We start from the raw sequence: 24,296 nt of genomic DNA, 5'->3' as shown, positions 1-24,296 counted from the left end.
ATAATAAATAATACAATTTATCCCACAATCACTGCAATTAAAAAAAAAAAGGGAGACGAAGGCCAAATTGGATTTAAGTCATGCATAGAGAGAAACAATCTGGAGGAAGAAACATCAATAACCTGCACTATGCTGATGACACTACCCTGATAGCCAAAAATGCAAAGGATCTGCAAGTTCTAATAAAAGTAAAGGAGCAAAGTAAAAAAAATGGGACTAAAATTAAATATAAAGAAAAAGCAGGATAGCACAAGTATGCTATTACACCTTGATATTGGAGAAGACTCCTGAGAATACCATGACCAGCCAAGAAAACAAACAAATGGATCTCCGAACAAATCAACCCAGAATTCTTATTCAAAGCACAAATGACCAGGCTCAAATTATCCTACTTCAGACATATTATGCAAAGACCCACTCTCTGGAAAAGGCTCTAATGCTGGGAAAGGCAGAAGGGAAGAGGAGAGGATGACCAGCAGCAAGCTAAATGGACTCAGTTATAGTGGCAATGAGTGCACCATTGGGAGACCTGTCCCAGTTAGGGACAGTCATGGAGAAAATCTATGTATGTGGGTATTAAGAGTTGACAATGACTTGATGGCACATAAACAAACAAATAATATACAATATATCTCAAATTTATGAAACCACTGTTTTATAAAGTTAAGCTTGCTTAAGCTCTGTAATCAGTTGCATTAAAACAAGTGTTACTTAATAGCAAAACAAACTAACAGTTTAGGTCCATAATACCTCTGGCCTATGGAGAAGCTTCTTTCATCAAAATAAATATTTTCTTTAGAAAAACTCCCTTAGGTTCCAGCCTGTTATTTTAATGATCTTATCAATCAAGGTAGGCCTTCTTTTTTTTCTTTTAAGTTTTAATATTTTAAAGAAAATAAAAAGTAATAGAGAGATGTTAAATGGCAAACAGGTATGTTAACCTTAACACACCTATTTACTATTTAAGAATATCTCAGGTGCCACCTCTCACAGTACCTATCACCTGCAACTGAGAAAACTAAAGACAGTAAATAGGCAGGGAGAAGGGAATTGTGTTTATAGCATATTTCTCAAGTGTCTACTCAGACATATTATATATGATTCATAAAAACACAAATGCACTTAGGACATAGAGGAAATATAAAATATACTGAGAATGCACACACACATACACATGACAATTTCCTCAACCTAAAAGCTCTATGTACTTCAGCTGAAACCTCTTTAGAAGCAATTTTTCAAATCCAAAAGTATATAGCAAAACAATAGCATCACACACTTCCAGAAACGTTTTTGTTATTTACTAGGTGACTATTGAGGGCTCACTTGTTTTCTTACAGTTTTATTTGTTCCATTTGGCAGATTATTTGACAAGGTTATTTTAAGCTGATAAAAGGTTTGATGGTGTCGATCCATTGTCAAAAATGTCTGGCATTTTGTGTAATGGACTTGGCAGTGTGAGTGCCACTAATATTACACCTGACTATTTTCTATTCCAAGTGCAGCAAAAATCAAATAAATAAACAAGTAAATGAAACATTGAGATGTAAAAGTATGAAGAGACTTAGATAACAAGGACACTTATTGAACATGGAGCTGGAATTTCTTCTATTCTCTAGAATCACAGATCAATGAAAGCCAATCAGAATTCTGCTACTGATGCTTCCAATTAATGGCCTGCATACTAGAAAAAGCTTAGAAACAGAATTATTGTTTGCTATTCCTTTTTTAAATTTATCCTTTCTCCAATGCTACCCACCATGTTCTATGCTCATTTTCAGAGGATTCATACCACAGTCTTTCTTCATATTTGTTAAGTTTAAAAACATGTAGTAATTCTTCCCATAAACAAATTGTAAACAATTCTAAGAAATCTTCAAAACTCAATGTCAAGAACGTAGCCATATCCTAAGAAAGAGGTCTCATTCTGACACATATTTCACTTTCTTTTTCCCTTTTTCAAGTGCCATCTTCAAAGGTGGCCAGCTTGATTATTATGTTTATTATTTTGACTAATGGCCATATCATCAACAGGTTGGCAGGGTTATAGGAAAAGGGATCCAGAAGTTCCCACATCTTGGGTATTGAGTCCAGCAGTTTTGGGCTCTACACTTTAACAGGGATTCAGAGAACGTCAACAAGGTTGATTAGTACTAGAAGAAAATGAATACCTATGAAGAAAGATTGAAAAAGTTGGGCTGGAAGAGAAGACTGAGAGGGGATATGACAACATTCTTCAGATACCAGAAAAAGTATCACATGGAAAAAAATTGAGACTTGTTTTCCATCATTCCAGAAAACAGGGTGCAGAATGATGGATTTAAATTACAACAAGACACATTCCAATTAAATATTAGAACTGCTACCCAGATGCATGGTGGGCTTCACTTCATTAGATAACATTCAAGGAAAGGTTAGACAACCATCAGTGAGGGATGCCTTAATTTGATTTAAGCACTGAGCAGGAATTGATTTGATGACCTGAGTGGTGCTTCCAACTCTATGATTTTAAATGGGTGTCTCACTCATTTGTTTTCTTTCTGACACCCTTCTCTTGCCCAAGTAGCAGGCTTCAGGGAAGGAAAGAGATAGCTGAAATGGACTCTTGAAATCAGAGGGCTTTTGAAATGAAGCTGAGGATCCATGAAATTAGATTGAGAGCCGTAGGCTGCCAACCCTGTTCTAGATCTGTATCACACTAAGGAGAAAAAAAAGTGGATACAAGGAAGCAACTCTGTGGCTGGAAGCAGGGGAAAAACTATAAGAAAAATGTTTTGTTTTCACACATTCTTTTTAAAGATACTGCTTTAATAACACTGGGCAATTCTTTTTAGAAATATTTTCCAATAGCTATTTAGGTTAATTTACATGAGCTTAAATAAGATGCTAAGGAAGCTTAACCCTGATCACAGAAAATCAGGAAACAGGTATTTTAAAGTTGCAACAAGAAGTCACTAGTGACCAGGAAGTTCATGGGTACTTCACGAGCCACAAGTTACCCAACAAAAAATGCCGTAAGAAACCATATCTTGCTACATACTAATGTTCTAATTATAGGCAAACTCATGTAATCTTAGAATTGCAAATGTGAAAGTTTCTGCTAGTAAAAGTAACTGCATTTTTACATTTGTTGCAGATTAGACCACATAGTCTCCAGTCAAATTCTCTGTGATTATCACAAGTAATCACAAGAAAAGGCTCTGAAAGCATCCTCTTGAGTTGTATCATAAATCTGCAAGACTAAGCAGAACAACATCAAGTTTAAATTCATTCAGAGCCTTGCCCAAGTTAGTGCTGTCTAGGAGTTGGGAAGTTGTGCTCCCAACATATCTGGAGGGCATAGGTTGGCGGGGGGGGGGGGGATGTTATAGCATATTCCTCCACAGATCAGTTTCTCATACCTACTTCCAAAAATGTCTGTGAACACATTCTACTGTATGTCAAGAAGCAAGGCAAGGCTGAAATGCTCCCCAATCACTATTCACCTACCCAATTGCTCCAATCAGATGGTAACCAAATTTTTCCTCCAGAATTTTTTTTAATTTGAGAACAACAAAATGACAGCTGCTGGCATATTGAATTGTTGACACGATTTTGCCCCAGAATGGGAAACAAAAGGGGGGTGAGGGAGAGGGATGGTTCACCCTTGTACTTCCACACACCCTGGGCTAAACTTTTAAACTGATGTAAGTTTAGTCCAGAATTAATGCCAAACAGAGGACACATATGCAGATATGTAAGGATGGCATATGAGCCTGTGGTAAGGAGCCTGAGGGCCAGGCTTATTTTTGCATCATTAAAACAAACAAGACAAGCTACATATTGTAAAATAAGAGAATCACATTCAGGTGTGTACAGTACATAGATGAAGAAACAGAAAAGTGGGCCTGATCAAAGCCAGTGTGCTCAATGCATGCTAAGTACAACCATGCAGTCACGCACACATAATTACTTCTTCACACAATGTATTTTTACCAACAATTCCATATCTACCTTTCGATATAGGATTGTTCTAAATGCAGATGACAAAGGAAAGAGGAAGGCCATGGGTTCCATACTTGAGGTGATCTTGCTGAGGGATCTGGCTGATCCAGATGCCACCCAAAGAATCGCCTCCCAATAAACAGGCATTCATCAGTATCCTTGCAGCCAGACTGCCTCTACAAAAGAATATGGGCCAGTATTCTCCAAGGGCAGGATGAAAATAAACCTTGATGAAAGTTTATACAATTCTGTGCCAACACACTGCTATCAACATAGATTCCAAGAAAGAGCTCAAAATATTTTCTGGTTAGCATATATGCAAATTGCCCTAGTATATGTATTAATACAAATATATATTTTACAAACATGGCTATTGGCATGCTTGAAAGAGTAAATAAAGTTTTTCCTGACCCTCTGCATGATGACACAGCCAGTACTACAGTGATGTGACATAGATTTTAAAACATAGCATATTTTCTAGTATAGCATACTGTACATTTCTGATATTTAATCTAAGCCTGGTTAAAATGGATTAAAATCACAGAAGAAAAATGTTTCTGCATGCATTTACAAACCTCTAAACAGGGCTGGGATTGCTGTTCTTATCTTCTATGTCCCATTTTGCCACTTAACTCTACCACTTTCCATATACTGGACAGGAAAAGTCTACAACAGGGAGACGTAGTGCAAACTCTCCTCTTCAGACCACCCTGCTCCAATATGGAGAAAGCAAGGGAGTGCAAGGAAATGAACAGGGCTACTGGTTATGCTTCCCTAAAAACTGCCAATTGCAATCAAGTAACAGTATTAAAAAGGAACAGAAAACAGAATAAAAGAATGATGCCATCTTCCTCCATAACACAGATTATTATATCCCCATAAATATGTTATTTTTTTAGATTTTTTTTTATCCTGCCTTTCTTACTTTTATAAATAACTCAAGGCGACGAACATACCTTCCTCCTCCTATTTTCCCCACAACAACAACCCTGTGAGGTGAGTTGGGCTGAGAGAGAGTGAGTGGTCCAAAGTCACCCAGACGGCTTTCATGCCTAGGGTGGAACTAGAACTCTCAGTCTCCTGCTTTCTAGCCTACCACTAGACCAAAATGGCTCTCTATTTGTGGGCTTGAACTGAAGGCCAAGGAAGCCTAAAGGAAGAAAACAAAACAAAAATTAGATTCTAAAATCAAGAATTTCAGGGAACAGATCCTAGGCAACAGAAGGGATGTATAAAGGTAGTTCTAATCAAAAGGGAATTATGGAAACACATCTCAGAGCCTGAGGCAAGGAACAACTGTAGACTGTTGACAGAAAAAGTGGGTGTGAGGAGACAAAAAAGTGCTGGGTTATAACTGCAACGTGGTGACAATGGTCCTCCACAGAATTGGTAGCATTTTTATTATAAATAGAACTAAAACAAAAGAATAAAAGATTTTGTAAAGTATATGCCTTCTTTTTTATAGCAATTGCTTCTAGATACCGTATATAATTTACCTATCTGAGAGGCTATTTAATACCAAACCTGCAAAGACACCAATAAACGGAGATTAACAACTTCCCAAATCCAAGGACCCACAGTAAGGATTGGCTGGGCATATAAATGCTTGATATATGTCCAGTGCATGTTTAGAGTCATGTATCTCTCCTTTATGTATTACAGATTTCCCATAGCAAATACTATTCCCCATCATCTGATAAAGTGGGATTTAACACTTAATGCTATCCTCGTTTGGGAAATTCTGATGTGACTGAGAAGAAAGAGTGGGAGAGGAATGCCAAACCCAAATGAAACCCATCTGTCCTGGGCAGTTTGACTGAAACTGCATTTCTCATAAATCCCCTAAAAATTACCAACCCTTGATGACAGGAATACTGTTATTAGAACATTGAGGGCCAAGAGGCATGTGCAAAAAAAAAATAATAATATATTCTACCTCCTCAATTTATTCCAAATAAGAAGATTCAAGGCAGCACTTGTCCAGAAATTTGATTTTGATACAGTATGCTAACTTGGAAGGGTTAAGACTTTCAAGGGAGAGAGGTGTCAGATCGCTCCCAAAAAGTTACTCCTGCAATAGTCATGCTGGGATACTTGTTTGTTGTCTTTCTATCTGTTCTCACGATGATAAAAAGACAACAAAGATACCTCACCCAGCATCAAGTGGACATTTTCCAGATCCCCAAAGAATCTGCAGATCCAGTATGCTTTTTACCCAGCACAGGTTATCAGGAAGTTTCTACCACCCTCAAGACCAAGATGCAAGTTACTTTTTATCAGTCATTAGCCACTGACAGTCATGCCACGCACTTAACTACTTCATCTGCATATAAATAAAACTGCCCACGCAAGGCTCAAAGTTGTTGCGGACCATCTGTCCTTGCACAGGCAATTTCCAGGGGGAAGGCAGAGCAAGTAATTTTACTTACGGCTGGCACAGCTTGATCAGGTCCTGGTCAGTGGTGCCGGGAGGAAGGCCTCGGATGTACAGGTTGGTTTTACTCAACTGTTCGCCGCTGCTGTTGTTGCTATTGTTGTTGCTACTGTTAGTGCTGGGGCTGGGAGGAGCCATGGGGTGGGGAGCTGGTACATAGGAATGCTGAAAACAAGAGAGAGGAATATTGGAAAAAAATACAACCAGTAGCACTACAGTAACCCTGGGTTGTGCTTAGGCCAGGGATGCACTGATTTTTTCAGGCTGAGAGCCACACATGGCCTTTGATTGGCATGTTGGGGATGCACTCCTAAAAAACTGGCAAGTCAAGATAGCAATGATATTGAATGCAATTTAAAACTAATAAAATATGCATTGCATTAAACACAGTTGATGGGATTGTTGCTTATTAACTTATTCCTGCCCCCCCCCCCGCATGTACACACATATATAACAAAATTATGATTTGTTGGTAATTACAGGAGGGGTTCTGGAGTTTACGCCCAAGGCCTTCAAAGGGCAAACACAGTGCAGGGGACCCAGATAGTGTACATCTGTCCTAAGTAATGATATGGCGGTTGTGAAATTACTCAACTTTATCACAGGCAGTCAGATGAAAGCTGTTTTCCTCCTGAGGCATACTGTACATGATTTCAATTGTGTCATTCTTTCAAGTAAATTTTCAGCAATACTTTTTTAAAAAGCAATGATAAGGGATATATATCATTAAATTAATTTTAAGTCATCTTGGGTGCTGGCAATATACAACTGAGAGACAAGTTATCCCAATCAGTCCATTAATAGTATACCACATTTTCACTCAGACTATCAAATAATATGTTGAAGAGATCTCGTGAGATTGTAAAAGAAGTATGAATGTGAGAAGCTAGGCAAAGCAGAGCTTGTAAAGAAAGGAAGCCGAGTTGAATGACCAAACACATACTAGTATCTCTGGTTAAAAAAACCTCCCGTGTATCTTTCAGTCCCAATTCATTAAAGGACAGGAGGAAGAGGACTATCAAGGCAGTGATCAAGAGCAGGGTTTGAGTCCATCCCAAGGATCTAATTTGAGAAAATGTCTCAGATAAGCCCTTCCCTAGTTCACATGAAGATAAAATGAGTGAGAGGTGAAGCACATTCAGACTTGCAAGATTCTGTTATTATAGCTGTTCCAATAAAAGTACTTTTAGACCTATATGGCATTGGTTTCTTAGTCTGGTGTGCCTTACAAGGCTGACAGAAAAACTTCTTCCTGCATGTTTCTATCTATACCATATAAACTTCTTTAGAGGGCCTGCTCCCATGCTGAAGTACAATGGATAGGTACCAGGAATGAGCCTTTTTAGTAATAGCTCCTTGATTTTAGAATGACCCTCCCAGGGAGGTGTGCCTGATTTCTCCTTATTAGTTTCTTTTGGCTCCAGGCTTTTTCATTATCCCAGGCTTTTAAAGAAAAGGTTAATTTATAATCTGAATATTATTTTTAGCTTCCTTTCTGCTGCTTTTATTCTCTTTTATTGTTTATCTTCTTGTTTATTTTATCTTGCAGACTTCCGGTAACATTTTACTATATGTATTCAATCAATTTCTTTTAACCTTCTGTAGAGTGTTCTGAATGCTACTATGCACTGCTTTGAGATTTTAGTGGGAATTAAATACTTGAAATAAAAATGGCAATTGGAGAGAATGATATTAACATCCAAGACCCTGAAAAACCACTGCCAGTCAGTTTATGATTGGCAGACTATATGTTCTCTAACTCTCAGCATGAAACACTCTGTTATCCAGCCGGAAGACTGAAAAATAGAAGAAAATCCGTATCACAGGCTACTCATCTTCAGAGCTCACCAATGAATGGAGTGGGAGGAAAATCAAATCTATGTTCTAGATTAGGAGTTCCTAAATGTTTTGCCATCACACCTTCCTTTAGTGTAATCTTGATGTACATACCTCTCCTAAAAATCCAAACACCAAAATGAACACAAATGAACAATGAAAACAATACACTGAAACTTTGGGAAAGGTGGATTTACTGTAACAATATAAGTAAAAGATTCTTCATACCTCCCCTGGACTCTGTCTGGTCTCCCCAAAGGAAATACACCTCACAGTTTGGGAAACCTTGTTCTATTATTATTATTATTATTATTATTATTATTATTATTATTATTATTATTATTATTATTATTATTATTATTATTATTATTATTATTATTATTATTATTTATTGGCCTCCCAACTCCAGTGGACTGTATAAACTATGATCAAACCTTTTAAATAACATGAAGTATGCATCCATCCAGAAAACCCCCAATACACATAAGCATATTTAAAAAAAAAAAAACCAAGCAAACCACTAGCCACTACAAATACCATGTAGCTGCACTAGCCACTACAAATACCATGTGGCTGCAATTCCACCTTCCACACTGCTTCTGAGCAAGGTAGAACAGGATGTGGAGTGCTATGAGAATGTGGTGGGAAAAATGAAGGATTATCATATTTTTCCCCAAACCACCCATTTTTCTCATCTCCTTCTCTGTTCAGATTATGGACTTGGTAGACCAGCATTGCTAATTGTAACATGGTATTGCAGTTGTTGATGTCCAACATTACATAGTAGAAAAGTACAACAGCTGATACTGTTCCATTAGTGCAAGCACTAGCAGATCTAACACAACTCCTATAGACAATGCTTAGGTTAATGTAATGGTAATGAGTTGTGGGAGAGCTTAATGAAACAGCTCTTGCCCAATGATTTCTGGAACAAGTTGTAAACCACTCTACAAATCTGATATTTTCCAAAAAACAGAAATGTTACCCTTGAAATATGATAGCATGGGATACATTCCAAAGAGATTAATATTTAAAATGTTATAGATGTAACTTGAGATAACAGTGTTGTTAGTGACCTTTCTGTAAGATCATCATCATGATGGCAATACATGGCAATATTGATGGCAATCAATACATGGCAATATTGCCACTGATAACAGTTGCATTTTTCAGGTTTGGTGATTTTTATTTTTTTTTTTTGGTATAAGATGTTATGGATAGTCCCTGAAGCAATAACAGTTATGCTTTAATAGTTATTAAAACAATGTGTGAAAAATGAACAGTGACAAAAATGGGTCCTTGACATGTAATTGACAGATGAACATTTTAAAATAGTATGTTTGAAAAGCTTTAGCAATTGCATTGTACCCAACACTAAATATTAGCTTAATTATGATAGCAGTATAAGTGTTATTATGTATGTAGACAATAATTTTCTGAAACTTATTAGGAGGTCACAATATATTGCTATTTTTACAGCATATATACACTACATTCCCGGAGAAGGTCTCTAATAACTTTGAATAATACTGATTTGTCTATGTTTTCACTATGGGGCAAACAGCGGCTCTCAGCACAATGGTTCCAACCTGATTCTCTCCATTGCTCCGTAGCTTCTCTTAATTTTTTTTTAAAATGCAGATCTTTATCAGGGATTTCTTGCATTACACCTAGTTTGATCTTGATCCCACCCAAAAGGAAATATAAAACCATTTTTTCTACCTGCAGATTATTTCATTCAAATTTGCAAGTCATGGAAATTATAATATATATTTTATAGCCCAACAGCCTCCTCACCCTGTGAACAGGCTGTAGAAAACTGTTACCCACCCCCCAAAAATACAGAAGTTCACATATTATTTGTAAATTGTTGAAAAGCTCCTTTATATATCTGATGTTCTCAAGCCATTTAAAACAAGCAGTAAAAGAAGACACTGGATGATCCATATTATCCTAGCGGCAACCCCTGGCACAGGACCTTAATATAGCTCTGTAGTGAAATGGGTGGTGACAAATTTGAAATATAAATATAAATATAGTCAATTTCTGTTAGTTTTCTATTTCTACAAACCATAGAATTATTGCTTAAGGTCATTTGTTCCACTATAATGTACCTTATACACAAGAGATGTGTGGTCTAACATATTTCTTCTCAAGGCAGTACTAGAAGGATATGACATCACCAGTACATATGACTTCCAAAAGAACTGCTGTTGTTACAGTTCTTAGTGTCTGACCCACTTAATTGTAGGGTCCACTCATTCTGTACTGTGCCCACTAGTTCTTGCAAAGCTAATCAATGCATGATTAAAAAAGAGACTTTGTTTTTCAGATGGCTTATTGTCAAGCCTGATACTGATTAGAGTGGGAATGACTGGCCCAAGGTCACTCAGCTAGCTTCCATATCTAAGGAAGTATTAAAACTGGGGTCTCCCCACTCCTAATCCAGCACCGTAATCACTATACCACACTGGCTCTTAACTTCCAAACAGGTAATTTTTTTTCAGAAAATCAAGACAGATTACATGTTCAACTCTTAGTCTTCACTATTCAGAAAGAATAAATAAAATGAAATGTTTTTCAAATTATTCTGAGTGACTCTTTAATTCAGTTCATTTAATGAATAGGAGTTGCCTTCATCTTTGGGTTAAAGAATGAAATGTCATACACATACACACAAAATGTTTGATGCTTAAAGATGAGGAAGAAGTAGAGTTAGATATTTATCCGGCTACAGATGATACTGTGCTTTTCCATACTGTTTACAAAATAAATCAGCAAATAATTAGAACTAACGATACATTTTTATTTTTCTTATCTGCTATGAATGTTTATCAGTGCTGAAAAGAAGTCAATTCTGATACAACAAAATAAACTATTGTGCTGTAATGGGAAGCAAAAGATGCACTGTTTCCCCTCTGTATTTCATTACAGTTGTTACATAACATTCTGATTCAAAGCATTTATCTTTTATGCTTATTATATTTTTTCCCATTTATAATAATATCTGAATGAAAATCTTGGTCCCAACATATGAAAATGTATTGTAAATATATTCTAAACAATGCTAAAGTGGCTTTGAGTACCAAGGTTCAGAGTCTATACCTTAGGAGAACAATTTCATGTTCATCATTATCTGTCAGATACTCATGTCCACAAAATTTTCTTATACAGTATACTGATTCTTATATAATAGGTAAAATACTGAGCAAGGAAAGCAGGATCTGTCCAGTTGGCATCCAGACAACCCCCAAATTACACAACATTATTATTATTGTAAATGGCGGAAACCCACTGCCAAACTCATGAGATTTTGGGTAAGGACACTGAAATCTCTCAAAATCTTATGACATTTGTTGATCTCAACATTTGTAGTGTTGGCGGGGGGGGGGGTTGTTTTTGTTTTCAGATTTGGGATTTTTTAAAAAATTACATTTTGGTATCCATGCCATTGTACAACAGCACAAAATGGTATCCAGCACTTGAAAATGCTGCCTGTATGTGTTCTCAAGACACAAAATTTACTAGTGTTCTAACTTCAGCTAAAAATTGTTAAAAAGCAAATGTATCAGTAAAGAAGAATGAATTATCCTTATACACAAAGTGCTATTTATGTGTCAGAAATGAAGTTCTGAAAGGATGTCCTTTGCATTCAATTGGATACATTCCAAATACCAGCCATTTGGTTTTTACAGCTATCTTTCAAAAAGAGAGGCTTGCCAGCAGATAGGATTTCACAGTATGTAGGGAAGTGTCCTTCGGACCAGAACCTCTGAAATTTGCCCAGTGACATATACACTGATAAGAACTACTCTGATTTGCTACTAAGAAACATACACTGATGAAATGAATCATTGCAGACTTTATTTGCCAGGATTGCTGTCCTTCACTGTTCAGCACCAGAAGTATGTGTCCAGCTGGATACTATCTAATTATTTATATTGTATAAATAATTAGTTTTAGTGAACTTCTCTAATGATAGAGGAAACTATGTTATAAAGGCTGACATTAAATGAGATGATTTACTTGAGAATAAACAGCCCCCTATTTTCTAATACACATAGCAGAGTTCAGTGACCAGCAGAGTTAATATCAACAAGATTTGAACCTTGAACTTCTGCTATCTCTTGAACTACAGAATGACAAGCAAGAAAAAGCAAGAAAAAATATATTATCTCACTGACAAGAATTTTCTTTTTTGTGCAGCAACAAGAGTTTTAATGGGGTCACTTAAACCCTTAGTGCAGTCTTTCCAAAGCTCATCATACTGGAACTCCAATTGCCAGATCTCCAGTCGAATGCCCAACAGGCATTGTGTTGGTTATACTGGTTAGGAATTGTGGTTACAAAACATCTGAAGGGAATCAGTTTATGGTGCCCTCCCAATGTTTCCCACAGAAGACTTTCTTTCTTAAGGGGGAAAAAAATATATTTGGGCTTTGTCAACATAGATGTCTCTCTCATTCTTCATCTAATCATCAGTTCAAGCTGTCACATAATCAGATTGTGATTTTTAAAAATGATTTATGTATTTTTTGGCATCCTTCTTCCTAATGCATACAATTTTGTATTAGCAGAAGAGTTAAATAGCTTAGTTAAACCCGATTAGTACTCAAACAAGAGTCTACCAGGAAATTTCCAAGGGAGAAGAGAAGAGAAGAGAAGAGAAGAGAAGAGAAGAGAAGAGAAGAGAAGAGAAGAGAAGAGAAGAGAAGAGAAGAGAAGAGAAGAGACCAAAACAAGTCAATGGCAAAACCTTTTCACACCCATTCCAAGAAAAATGACATGGATGTGTCCATGTGATCACCAAAAGGGAGGCTTTATCTTTAAAATGTAATGTAAACTGTTCAGAGTAACATGGGTTCTGAAGTAGAATTCTTACATTGTATTTCTTGAAAAATCATCATGAATTAAAACAATGAACTTTCATTAGGGAGTTAAGCTATGGTATATTTCAATAAGCATGGAACTATTTTTTTTATTCTGAGATTATTCCAATGCTATATAAAAATTAAGTAGCGTCACTTCATCTAAACAGTCTTTAAAATACAAAAATTCTAGGACAAAGTTCTAGGAAACTTTGTATTAACATTCCCAGCATTATGCTTAAAAAGTTTTCAGTTGTGTTTATAAAATGAGAAATGGTACCTGCCAAGGAGAATCTAAAGCATTCTGATCCATCTGTTCCCCCATATGAAGCCTCAGGGCATCTACAAAGAGATCTGACATATACTGAGTTCCAACCCTTTAACAACTTTTTTAAGCCTATCTGAATGAGAAATAAAGCAAATGTCATTTCCAATTTGCATTGGTATCTCAATTTCAAAGACACTAAACATGGAGCTATAAAGCCAACACAATGAGTTTTAGCTGCCTGATAGTTTCGTGTTTTTCACAGAGGGCAATCCAAGGTCTGGCTCTGATCTGCACAATTTATATTTGTAGTTCATGAGGAATAATCATATAGCAATTGTAATAGGTGAGCCAGGAAATCATGGTTATTGTCAGAAGCAACTTCCATCATGCTACAGCCTTGGAAACATTCTTTGAAAATCATGAAATTTGTTGTAGCCAATATTCATGAACCTTTGGCTAACACTCATGTAATCAGACACTATGGTGACCATTATGACTTTGCAAGAAATAGGAACATCTGAGACAGCTCTAATGCCCCATGAAATTAAACACATTTTACCTTCTTAGATAAGAGCTTTTGTATTGACGCTGCAAAAATAGATGCAAGATTCCTAATGGACCATTGTACACACACTGATATATGGACAAAGATGCCAAAAGGAGCATTTGCAAACACAACCCATTCCTAAAGAGTCCTAACCAAATTTTATATCTCACCATACTGTACAAATCAGCAAGACAAAAGGCATAGGAGCAAAAGCAGTTACATTATTTCTTCCATATCCCAATCACAATGACACAAAAAACCAACACAGAAAAGCTAACAAGATGTGATATTAATTACATGATGAGAGAAATTTCATCATATTGCAACAGACAGAAATTCTTATGACACAGAAATTATATTTATTTTTTTTTCAGCAGATGATTGGATGTCAGCAACATCCAGACTGATGTCTCTGCTGAAGCAGTACCTACATGGGAAAGAAGGAATGTAGCTCAGGAAGTTGGTATAAGTTTTAAATAGTGACTTATATTCCATGTTGATTTTTAATATATATATTTTCTTTGGAATATTATTTTATCCTGGAAACGTTCAACTGAGATTTCCCAAGATTTCTCAAGTTAAAACAGGCTGTACAATATTAATAAACTGCTGAAACAAAGAGAAAGAATCCCCTTTATAGAATTTCAAAAATCTAAACTTCAAAAAGTTAATTCCATTATTAGTTAGAAAACGTGTTTTTATTGCTGTTCTTCAACAAAAGATTACATTATTCAGCAGAACATGAAAAGCCAGAATATAATTTAAACCATAACATGCATTTAAGGTTTATATCATTAGTGCTTGAAGAACGCATTAGGACAACAATTCCAAAAATTCCAGCCAAGCTAAAGATATCAACTTTAATCGGAGTGTCAACTGAACTAATATTATAAATTCCAAGGGTCAACCTAAGTACCACATTGTGGAGGCTGTGTTAATTCATAAATTTCAGTACTAAACCCAAACTAGAGGCTATCATATAGAACTAGAAAGTTTTGTCAAGAAAGCCATTATTTGGTTTGTATTGCCTTAGATAAAAAGCCACCAGAAAACACATAAAATACTACTCAAAGAGGCTATTAGTAAATGATGTGCATTTTTCAAAGGGGAATGAAATTTGGTGACATTTTCAGGGTGGGAATATGGATCCTTATACATAAATTTGCTATGAAGTGGCAGATTTGTATACTGAGAAATAGAACTTTCACAATGACTTCTGTAACAGCCTTATGCCCCTTGCTGAGAACCCACATTTTAACCTGAAATTCAAGAAGGCCATTCTGGAGTACTGCCTTCTATTTTTTCATGTAATAAAATCTGGTGAGTTAAACCAGGCTGCACAGCAATGGAGACAAAGGGAGGGAAGGGGAAATAGCATCTTTAATTCATGGAAAGTGCTGTGGTCTTGTATGTTGGGGCTTTATGTGATTCTGATGTAGAACTCTCCCACTGGGGGAGATGGGCGACATACAAATTTAATAAATAAATAAATAAATAAATAAATAAATAAATAAATAAATAAATAAACTCTACTATTTAAACCAGAGATGTTCACAGCGTATGGTCAAAAAAGTCATACACATAAAAACCAGGCAGACACTGCCATGGCTGCCATCTTGACTTTTTGACCATGCCCTCGAGATATCCCTGATTTCTACAAAGATTATTTCTTCCTCAACAGTTTCCAATTCAGTAATACAAAGTCAAATTTGAATATTTTTTTAAAAACTTCTCATTAATTAGCTTGGAGTCATAGTATACTTTGCCCTGCGTATTCTTAATAGTAGATATGATGTCACCAAGTATCTTTTTTTCTTTTTCGTTCTCTATTCTAAAGCAAGACAAATAAAGAAATATGTTCAATAGAAGCATGTCAAAAGTACCACCAACATAAATTTTAAAACATCTTGAGAATGCACTAGAAAAATAATAGTGCCTTTAATACTATTAGTCCCCTCCCTCTCCATAAACTTTTGGACCAGATCAATTACATTGCCATGACAAGGAACTCCACAGACTGCATGGCCACCCTCTCCTCCCCAGGAAGTTAATGTTCTCAATGAGTCAATAAGCTTTCATCTCTGCTTATTTGATTAATGTAGGTATACTGAAAAGTCTTCTGACCATCATCTGGCTACTAAGAACAGGTATCAATAGATGAGCATTAGCACTGAAGAAAATACCCTGCAAAATTATGCTTGATATAGCCCTCATGATCTTTAAGTAAGTATCAAGTAATCAATACTTCCTTAGAGTTCAATAATACTTCATAGGCCAGAAACAAAAACAAAACCCTTTCAACTGTTTTCCACTTAAGCTATTTTCTTCATCTCTTACAACATTAAGAAGTTACAGTACTTCTATCTTCAGTTACCAATCTGACTTGAATTTTAGTTAGAATTCTAACTTTAATGAAAGGCAAACTGCCAGTTCAGTTTAGATGGGATGTAAGTCACAACATATATGCATAGTGATATAGCATTTTTTTAAAAGGATATCAAATATTTATCATTGATCAAGGAAAACTTCCAGTTGTTTTTTTAACACAATGTTTTCCATCTTCACAGATCCAAAACTGCAAGTACACTTGCCAAATTCATTGTTTCTAGTGAATTTCAATAAATTAAAAAAAGCCTCAGATTCCATCATCCTGTCATCTAATGCTGTAACATGACCTCATACAAGTTGAAACCTATATAATAAAACAACTGAACAAAACATGAAAATATAGGTTGACTTTTTCCCCACAATACAGTTATAGAATATGGATATTAATGGAGTTAGTCAACTAACCCTGGCAGGGTAAACCTTAAATCACAGAGGTTAAACTCACTCCATCCAGTCAAGACATGTTATAGAAACACATAAACTCAGTCAATTGAGCTGTTCTACATACCTACTCCACCAAGACAAAGATCTGAGAGGGACCAGCTAACAAAGTCCCAGTTACCATTCTGAATGCATCTCCCCAATACCCACAAGCTACAAGATCAATCAAGACAACCTCTTTCCTGTCAGGATGTTCTCAGACATCTCTCTTTCAAGCACTTACATCCAACAATGAAAGCAAAGGAGAAAAAGCAGCACCTCTTATGGCTAAACAAGTGAAACCATTTCACAACTTTTCATATCTTCCCAAAGCTAAATGAACAACACTCAAAGAGAAAGATAGTCATGACTCTCAGGAATCAAAACTTCCCCAGGAATACCTCTGAGAATCAAGCCAGTAGCCACCAACCTCTCCGAGGAAGATCACCCATGATGACCGCATCTAGGCACTAGGCCCCCAAATAGGTGAAACAGGGGAGGCAACCAGTTCACTTGGCCTCCATTTTCAATAGGGTAATATCAAAAACATTCTCATAAGAATCCCAATCTTCTCTGCCAAGCACCCATCCAGCCAGAACGAAACTCAGCCATAACATAGTCCCAAGCAACTCTTTCCTGCCCCTTAGGCAGGATCAAAGTGCCACAGATACCCCAAATATCTAAAACCAGTGCCAGCTGTACAGAATCCCCAGCCATGTCTGAAACAAACAGCAGGCTACTGAGGGATATCACCCCACCATCCTGCCTCCATTCTTCACAAAACCATGTTAGATCAAACTGCTGCTACTCACAAATGGAGTCCATGCAGGATTCCCTCCTAGTTCCAACACAGAAAAGTGTGGGGACAATCAGTGACAGTGCAGACTGCTTGTCTTGTCAAACTTATTAAAAGTGAGTAAGTGCATGAAGCAAACCAAAAATCCATGAAGAAAAATACTATAATGATCAGGGTGACAGAAAAATTGAAGTCTTCCACTGCATCTTTCAACAGCGTGCAAACAAGATGAAAGATATTAAGTAGCAATTTAAGGAGTCACATGCAACAATTTTCCAAAAGTCATACCACATTATGATCAGCTGACCACTATGACAAGATCCCACTCCAACAGCAAAAACTTAATGCATGGTATCCTCTCCCTCAGCTACCCAAGTCACTGATATCCCCTATTCTCTAACTCGCGTGGGCCCACTACTTTGTCTATATTACTCATCCGATGCTGTCCCAACATCCAATTATGGTCACACTCCCTTGGATCCCAGGTTTTAGTTTGCCTTTTGCAACTACCCATCCAGACATAGGTACCCACTGGAATGGGCAAATGGCAAAACATGTATGTTAGGCACAAACACTTCCCCTTATGTACTTGCATGTGAGTCACAATATAAGGACAATCACAATATAAGTGAGTCACAATATATTGACAATCTCAATATAAGGACAGTCACAATATATTGTGAGTCACAGTAGAAGGACAAAAGGGTGGAACTTGTGTTACGTTTCATTTTGGTGGCATCATGGTTAGGAGCAGATGCCAATGCACCCAGGCAATCCTTGCCCCAAAAGTTAATTAATTAAAGTCTGAACTACCTCGACCTGAACAAGTTTCCCTTTGGGTAGGTCACAATCATGATTATAACCACATTTAAAAATGTTAAGTAAAAATACTTTTATACCATATGTAACATATGTAGCATAACATAAACAAGAAAGCAGGAAAAACAGAAATAAAATTAAATTAAAAGTTTCACTGCAAAATGAAAATTATTTACTTATTAATATATTTTTTAAAATTAAAAACATCTGTCTTACTGCTGAAAAGATGACAGTTGTTGATCATCATAAAATAGGTACAATTATATGTTCCCCTGAATTGAGAAAATTTTAAATTTATTATTAATAGAGAGCCTTGTAGCATATAAGAGATCCAGAGCTTAATTAAATTATAAGTTTTCATGAAATACAGCATATCTTATTCTATAAAGGACAGTTGATAGCCTTCAACTGACAAAATAAGTTTTTTGTTGTTGTTGCTTCACAAGAATTAGCATGGCCGCCCCTCTGGAATTGGTAACAAATTTATGATAAAAAAGTGAAATTGTTAAATTTTGGCTTACATATGAACATCAATGCTAAATATAAATCTTAAGGCATTAGAAAGCAAGGGGGATAATGGTATTTTAATATGCATCAGCAGAACAATTGCACTGGCTAACTAAAGTGGACTTCACTGTGCCAGTTCATAGTTTCCCCAAATGGGAGAGGGGCAGGGGCTGTGGTGAGAGAGAAGATTTATTGCCTTCAGATCCATACCTTCTCCCAGCACATTCCCTGCTTAAATCTTGCCATGTTTCCATTTAGGCCTTTCTGAAATCAAACCTTCATGACACTGGGAGGAGCCAGCCTCATAGAATAGTGGGGAAACAGGAGTGGAAATTTACTGACAGATTTCAGTCTCTGATGTCAGAACTCTTGTTTTAACTCTAGAGGAAGGAAATTTGGCCATTCCTATAATTTTCATTTCCAGTTCTAAGGCTGGTTGTTGTACCTGTTGTCATTAGTATGATCTTTATATTTAATTTTAATCCCTTTTTTTTACTTTGCTCCTTAACTTTTATTACTAGAGCTTGCAGATGCTTTGCATTTTCAGCTAACAGGGTAGTATCATCAGCATAGCATACGTTATTCATGTTTCTTCTTCCAATTTTAAAATCATGCTCATCATCTTGCAATCCAGCTTCCCTTAATATACAGTCAGGTCCAGAAATATTGGGACATCGACACAATTCTAACATCTTTGGCTCTATACACCACCACAATGGATTTGGAATGAAACAAACACAATGTGCTTTAACTGCAGACTGTCAGCTTTAATTTGAGGGTATGTACATCCAACTCAGGTGAACGGTGTAGGAATTACAACAGTTTGCATATGTGCCTCCCACTTGTTAAGGGACCAAAAGTAATGGGACAGAATAATAATCATACATCAAACTTTCCCTTTTTAATACCTGGTTGCAAATCCGTTGCAGTCAATCACAGCCTGAAGCCTGGAACGCATAGACATCACCAGACGCTGGATTTCATCCCTGGTGATGCTCTGCCAGGCCTCTACTGCAACTGTCTTCAGTTCCTGCTTGTTCTTGGGGCATTTTCCCTTCAGTTTTGTCTTCAGCAAGTGAAATGCATGCTTAATGGGATTCAGGTCAGGTGATTGACTTGGCCATTGCATAACATTCCACTTCTGTCCCTTCAAAAACTCTTTGGTTGCTTTTGCAGTATGCTTTTGGTCATTGTCCATCTGTACTGTGAAGCACCGTCCAATGAGTTCTGCAGCATTTGGCTGAATGTGAGCAGATAATATTGCCCGAAACACTGCAGAATTCATCCTGCTGCTTTGGTCAGCAGTCACATCATCAATAAATACAAGAGAACCAGTTCCATTGGCAGCCATACATGCCCACGCCATGACACTACCACCACCATGCTTCACTGATGAGGTGGTATGCTTAGGATCATGAGCAATTCCTTTCCTTCTCCATACTCTTCTCTTCCCATCACTCTGGTACAAGTTGATCTTGGTCTCATCTGTCCATAGGATGTTGTTCCAGAACTGTGAAGGCTTTTTTAGATGTCGTTTGGCAAACTCTAATCTGGCCTTCCTGTTTTTGAGGCTCACCAATGGTTTACATCTTGTGGTGAACCCTCTGTATTCACTCTGGTGAAGTCTTCTTTTGATTGTTGACTTTGACACACATACACCTACTTCCTGGAGAGTGTTCTTGATCTGGCCAACTGTTGTGAAGGGTGTTTTCTTCACCAGGGAAAGGATTCTTCGGTCATCCTCCCCAGTTGTTTTCCGTTGTCTCCCGGGTCTTTTGGTGTTGCTGAGCTCACCGGTGCGTTCCTTCTTTTTGAAAATGTTCCAAACAGTTGTTTTGGCCATGCCTACTGTTCTTGCTATCTCTCTGATGGGTTTGTTTTGTTTCTTCAGCCTAATGATGGCTTGCTTCACTGATAGTGACAGCTCTTTGGATCTCATCTTGAGAGTTGACAGCAACAGATTCCAAATGCAAATAGCACACTTGAACTGAACTCTGGGCCTTTTATCTGCACATTGTACTTGGGATACTGAGGGAATATCACACACCTGGCCATGGAACAGCTGAGAAGCCAATAGTCCCATTACTTTTGGTCCCTTAACAAGTGGGAGGCACATATGCAAACTGTTGTAATTCCTACACCGTTCACCTGAGTTGGATGTACATACCCTCAAATTAAAGCTGACAGTCTGCAGTTAAAGCACATTGTGTTTGTTTCATTCCAAATCCATTGTGGTGGTGTATAGAGCCAAAGATGTTAGAATTGTGTCGATGTCCCAATATTTCTGGACCTGACTGTATATTCAGCATATACTTTGAATAAAAAAGGGGAGAGTATACAACTTTGTTGCACTCCTTTGTCAACCTGGACTGAGTCTGCTTTGCCATGTTCTGTCCCAACTGTGGCTTCCTGACCTGTATGATGTATAAGTTCCTCATGAGGACAATGAGATGTTCTGGGATTCCCATTTTTCTGAGAACATCCCACAGCTCGAGGTGACTGACACATTCCATAACTTATTATTCCATAATAAATAAGCACATAGTGACTTATTTTTGGTATTCTTTGGTTTTCTCAAATATCCAGCGGGCATCTGCAATAATCTCTCGTGCTCCTCAGCCTTTCTGAACATCTTGCATCTCTTGAACATCTAGCATCTCTTTTTCCATGTAGGGCTCTAATCTGTGTTGGATGGCATTATTTTGCTAGCATGTGAAATTAAGGAGATTGTATGATAGTTTGCACACTCTGTTAAGTCTCCTTTTTTTGGCATTGGAATGTAGATTGACTTCTTCTAATTGGCTGGCCACTGTGGCACTCTCCAGATTTGCTAGCATAGCTTGGTTAGAACCTTGACTGATTCTTCTTTCATTGCTTGCCATATTTCAGTGGATATTCCATCAATTCCTGTAGCCTTCCAACGTAATAATGACTGGATTGCTGACCTAATTTCATCTTCTAGTACTAGAGGTTCTAAGTAAGAGAATAACTTCTAAGGTATCTTAGATGTTGAAATCTCTACTGTACAGTGTTTCATATACTCCTTCCATCTTAGTCTGATCTCCTTTAAGTCAGTCAATGTCCATTGGCATTGGATTGTACCTGTTAGAAAATTATAATCTCCAAATCAATTCAAATGACAGTACTGATCAGATAATGCAAAAATTAAAACTTTTATCTTCCTTCGATTATTTTTCATTACTCTGTTGGTTTCTTGGTTTCTTTAAAATGAACCTACATTATAACCTCATTCTGCTTAAGATAAAACCACTCCCTCCCATTTCCGATAATGTTCTTCACTGTTTGGTCTATCAGTATGTGTTTTTTGTACTAATAATTTGCATTTATGCTTAAAAATCTTCTTAGCATTTGACTTCAGAACTGTCCTCAGTGCAGTGATTCATGGCAGAAATTAACAGCTACCATTTTAGCTGCTATAGGCAACATTTTAAAAAGATGCAAATATACACTGTGGGATTTTCATCACTATTTATTTTCAACATACAAAATCACTGTATTTATAACTGGAAGAAACAGCACCCCAAATGTGTTTATCACCCTAAATGGGAAGGAGGGTCAGCAAGTTCTAGCTGTAATATACCCAAATCTGTGTGTACATTAAAAACCTTTAAAACCACCAGAAATTTGGCTCTATCAATGTTCCAGCAAGAATGGAGAAACATATGTGCCCCTCTAAAGGCTTAGTGCCTCTGTAGAACAAGGTGGAACACAATGAAAAGTTCCTCTTTTTAAAAATTATATTATAAAATTTAAAAAACTCAAAATATGTCATTTCTATAGCTCTTAATTCCATTAACGTAAGTTCAGCTCTGCCTTCCATCCTAGGTTTAAGGAAAACTTTAAAGACCTACTTGTTCAATCTTGCATAGGAGAAAGATACTTTTTGACTGGAAGGAGGAGTTGCAGGCTCATGATATTTGATTTGTTGGTTCTTTTCTTTTTTTTAACTGTTGTATTTATATGTATTTGGGGGGTTGGGGAAATTTTATCTGTTTATATTGTTAGCTGCCTAGAGCCTATGGGAGTGGGCAGCATATAAGCATCCCAAATAAATTAACAAATGTTCAAACATCCTTGAGTGAGATTGGTGGTGACTAAATTTGAAATATAAACACAAACAAACAAATACTTGTCCTGTGGAGAGCTCCATGAACCAGTGAAGAACTGGGCCTCCTTGATTTCAGTCTAACCCATTAACCACTATATTATGCTATATTATCAACTTACTTCATATTTAATCTCCTTCCTGATCCTCATATTTTAATACCCCATAGATTCTTACTTATACCATACAGCTGTGCAAGTCAGTCAATACAGTATAAGTTTCTAAAGAGGGCACAGCTTTTTTTATTATTATGTTGCTAACAATAATTTTAAAATCATAAAGTTCTGTTTTAGAAACACATTTTGAGCCTTTCTAAAATATATTTATGGTTCTGGAAGGTGAGGGCTAAATTTCCGAATCATATCTGAGTCAGCAAAAAATTAGCTTGAAATGAAGATACGTAAACAAGTTTGATCTCTATCAGTAAAACTGCAATCACCCTGAATTTACTTCGGTCCTATATGTTGAATCTGCAAGACACTGAAAGGGCTATTTTTAAGCTGTACTTATTGGTTGAACAAAGAATGCAACTATTTCTCCTCAGTTAAGACCGTTGCTTGCACCGTTGATTTTTAAAAACAATTCTCTGCCATCTAAGACAGAGGTCAGTCACTGCAAAAATCCATACAATTTGCCAGCATTAAACAATGTTTTATTTTCAATTAGGACCATGTAATCTGCCTAGGCACTAATGAAAATGCTCACATAATTTATTTTTCCTTATTTCCAAATGCAGAGGGCTCCATTTATGCAAGCAAGAGGTCTCTATTGTAACAGCGTTCCAGTAGATTAGGTTAGTCCAAACTAACTTGGCACCCTTTCAGATGTATTGATACTACAACTCCCAGAATATGCAGCCAACATATGGAGGGCACCAGATTGGGATGGCCGGGTTCGTAAATACTTGCAGTGAAAGTAAAATGCTACGGTGTACTTATAAGTCTGGGTTTTAAGTATGAATACGCTTAAACCCATAGGAATAGATGAACATACCTCAACTAAATCTGGTGACAAATGTAGGGGTAACAAATCACTTTCAGCTATTTCAAGCCACTGAATATTTTGCCTCAGATTTGGATGCTGGGAAAAATGGTCCACATTTTTAAGTGGATTCTCTTAATTCATATTTCTCACAAAATTGAGGCACTTCTAGGAAACAAACAGAATAGAATAGAAATGTGTTTGTTATGGAATTCCATACAAAAGGCATATATTAAGGACAAAGTGCACAGAAATACACTTGTGTCTTCTTCCTCAATTCTTCACAGTGTGATAAAGATATCTGACAAAATGTATCACAGTA

General features: G+C 36.8%; 1 protein-coding gene across 4 annotated transcripts in view; it reads right to left on the bottom strand.

Annotated features, from left to right (window-relative positions):
• Window positions 1-24,296, bottom strand: part of RBMS3 (RNA binding motif single stranded interacting protein 3) — a 609,805-nt gene that overhangs the window by 438,491 nt on the left and 147,018 nt on the right. For all 4 annotated transcript variants that reach the window (XM_088150839.1, XM_088150837.1, XM_088150836.1 and 1 more), the window contains one exon: window positions 6,414-6,583. In XM_088150839.1, coding sequence (XP_088006965.1) covers window positions 6,414-6,556 — 143 coding nt within the window. In that variant the 5' untranslated portion in view covers window positions 6,557-6,583. The remainder of the gene's footprint in view (window positions 1-6,413; window positions 6,584-24,296) is intronic.

The sequence above is a fragment of the Python bivittatus genome, unplaced genomic scaffold (assembly GCF_059951505.1).
Source record: "Python bivittatus isolate LINGU-HERP-01145 unplaced genomic scaffold, Pbiv_v1 ctg000610_np1212, whole genome shotgun sequence".
Lineage (NCBI taxonomy): Eukaryota > Metazoa > Chordata > Lepidosauria > Squamata > Pythonidae > Python > Python bivittatus.
Note: the sequence above shows the minus strand (reverse complement) of the source record. Positions and strands in the feature narration are given on the sequence as shown.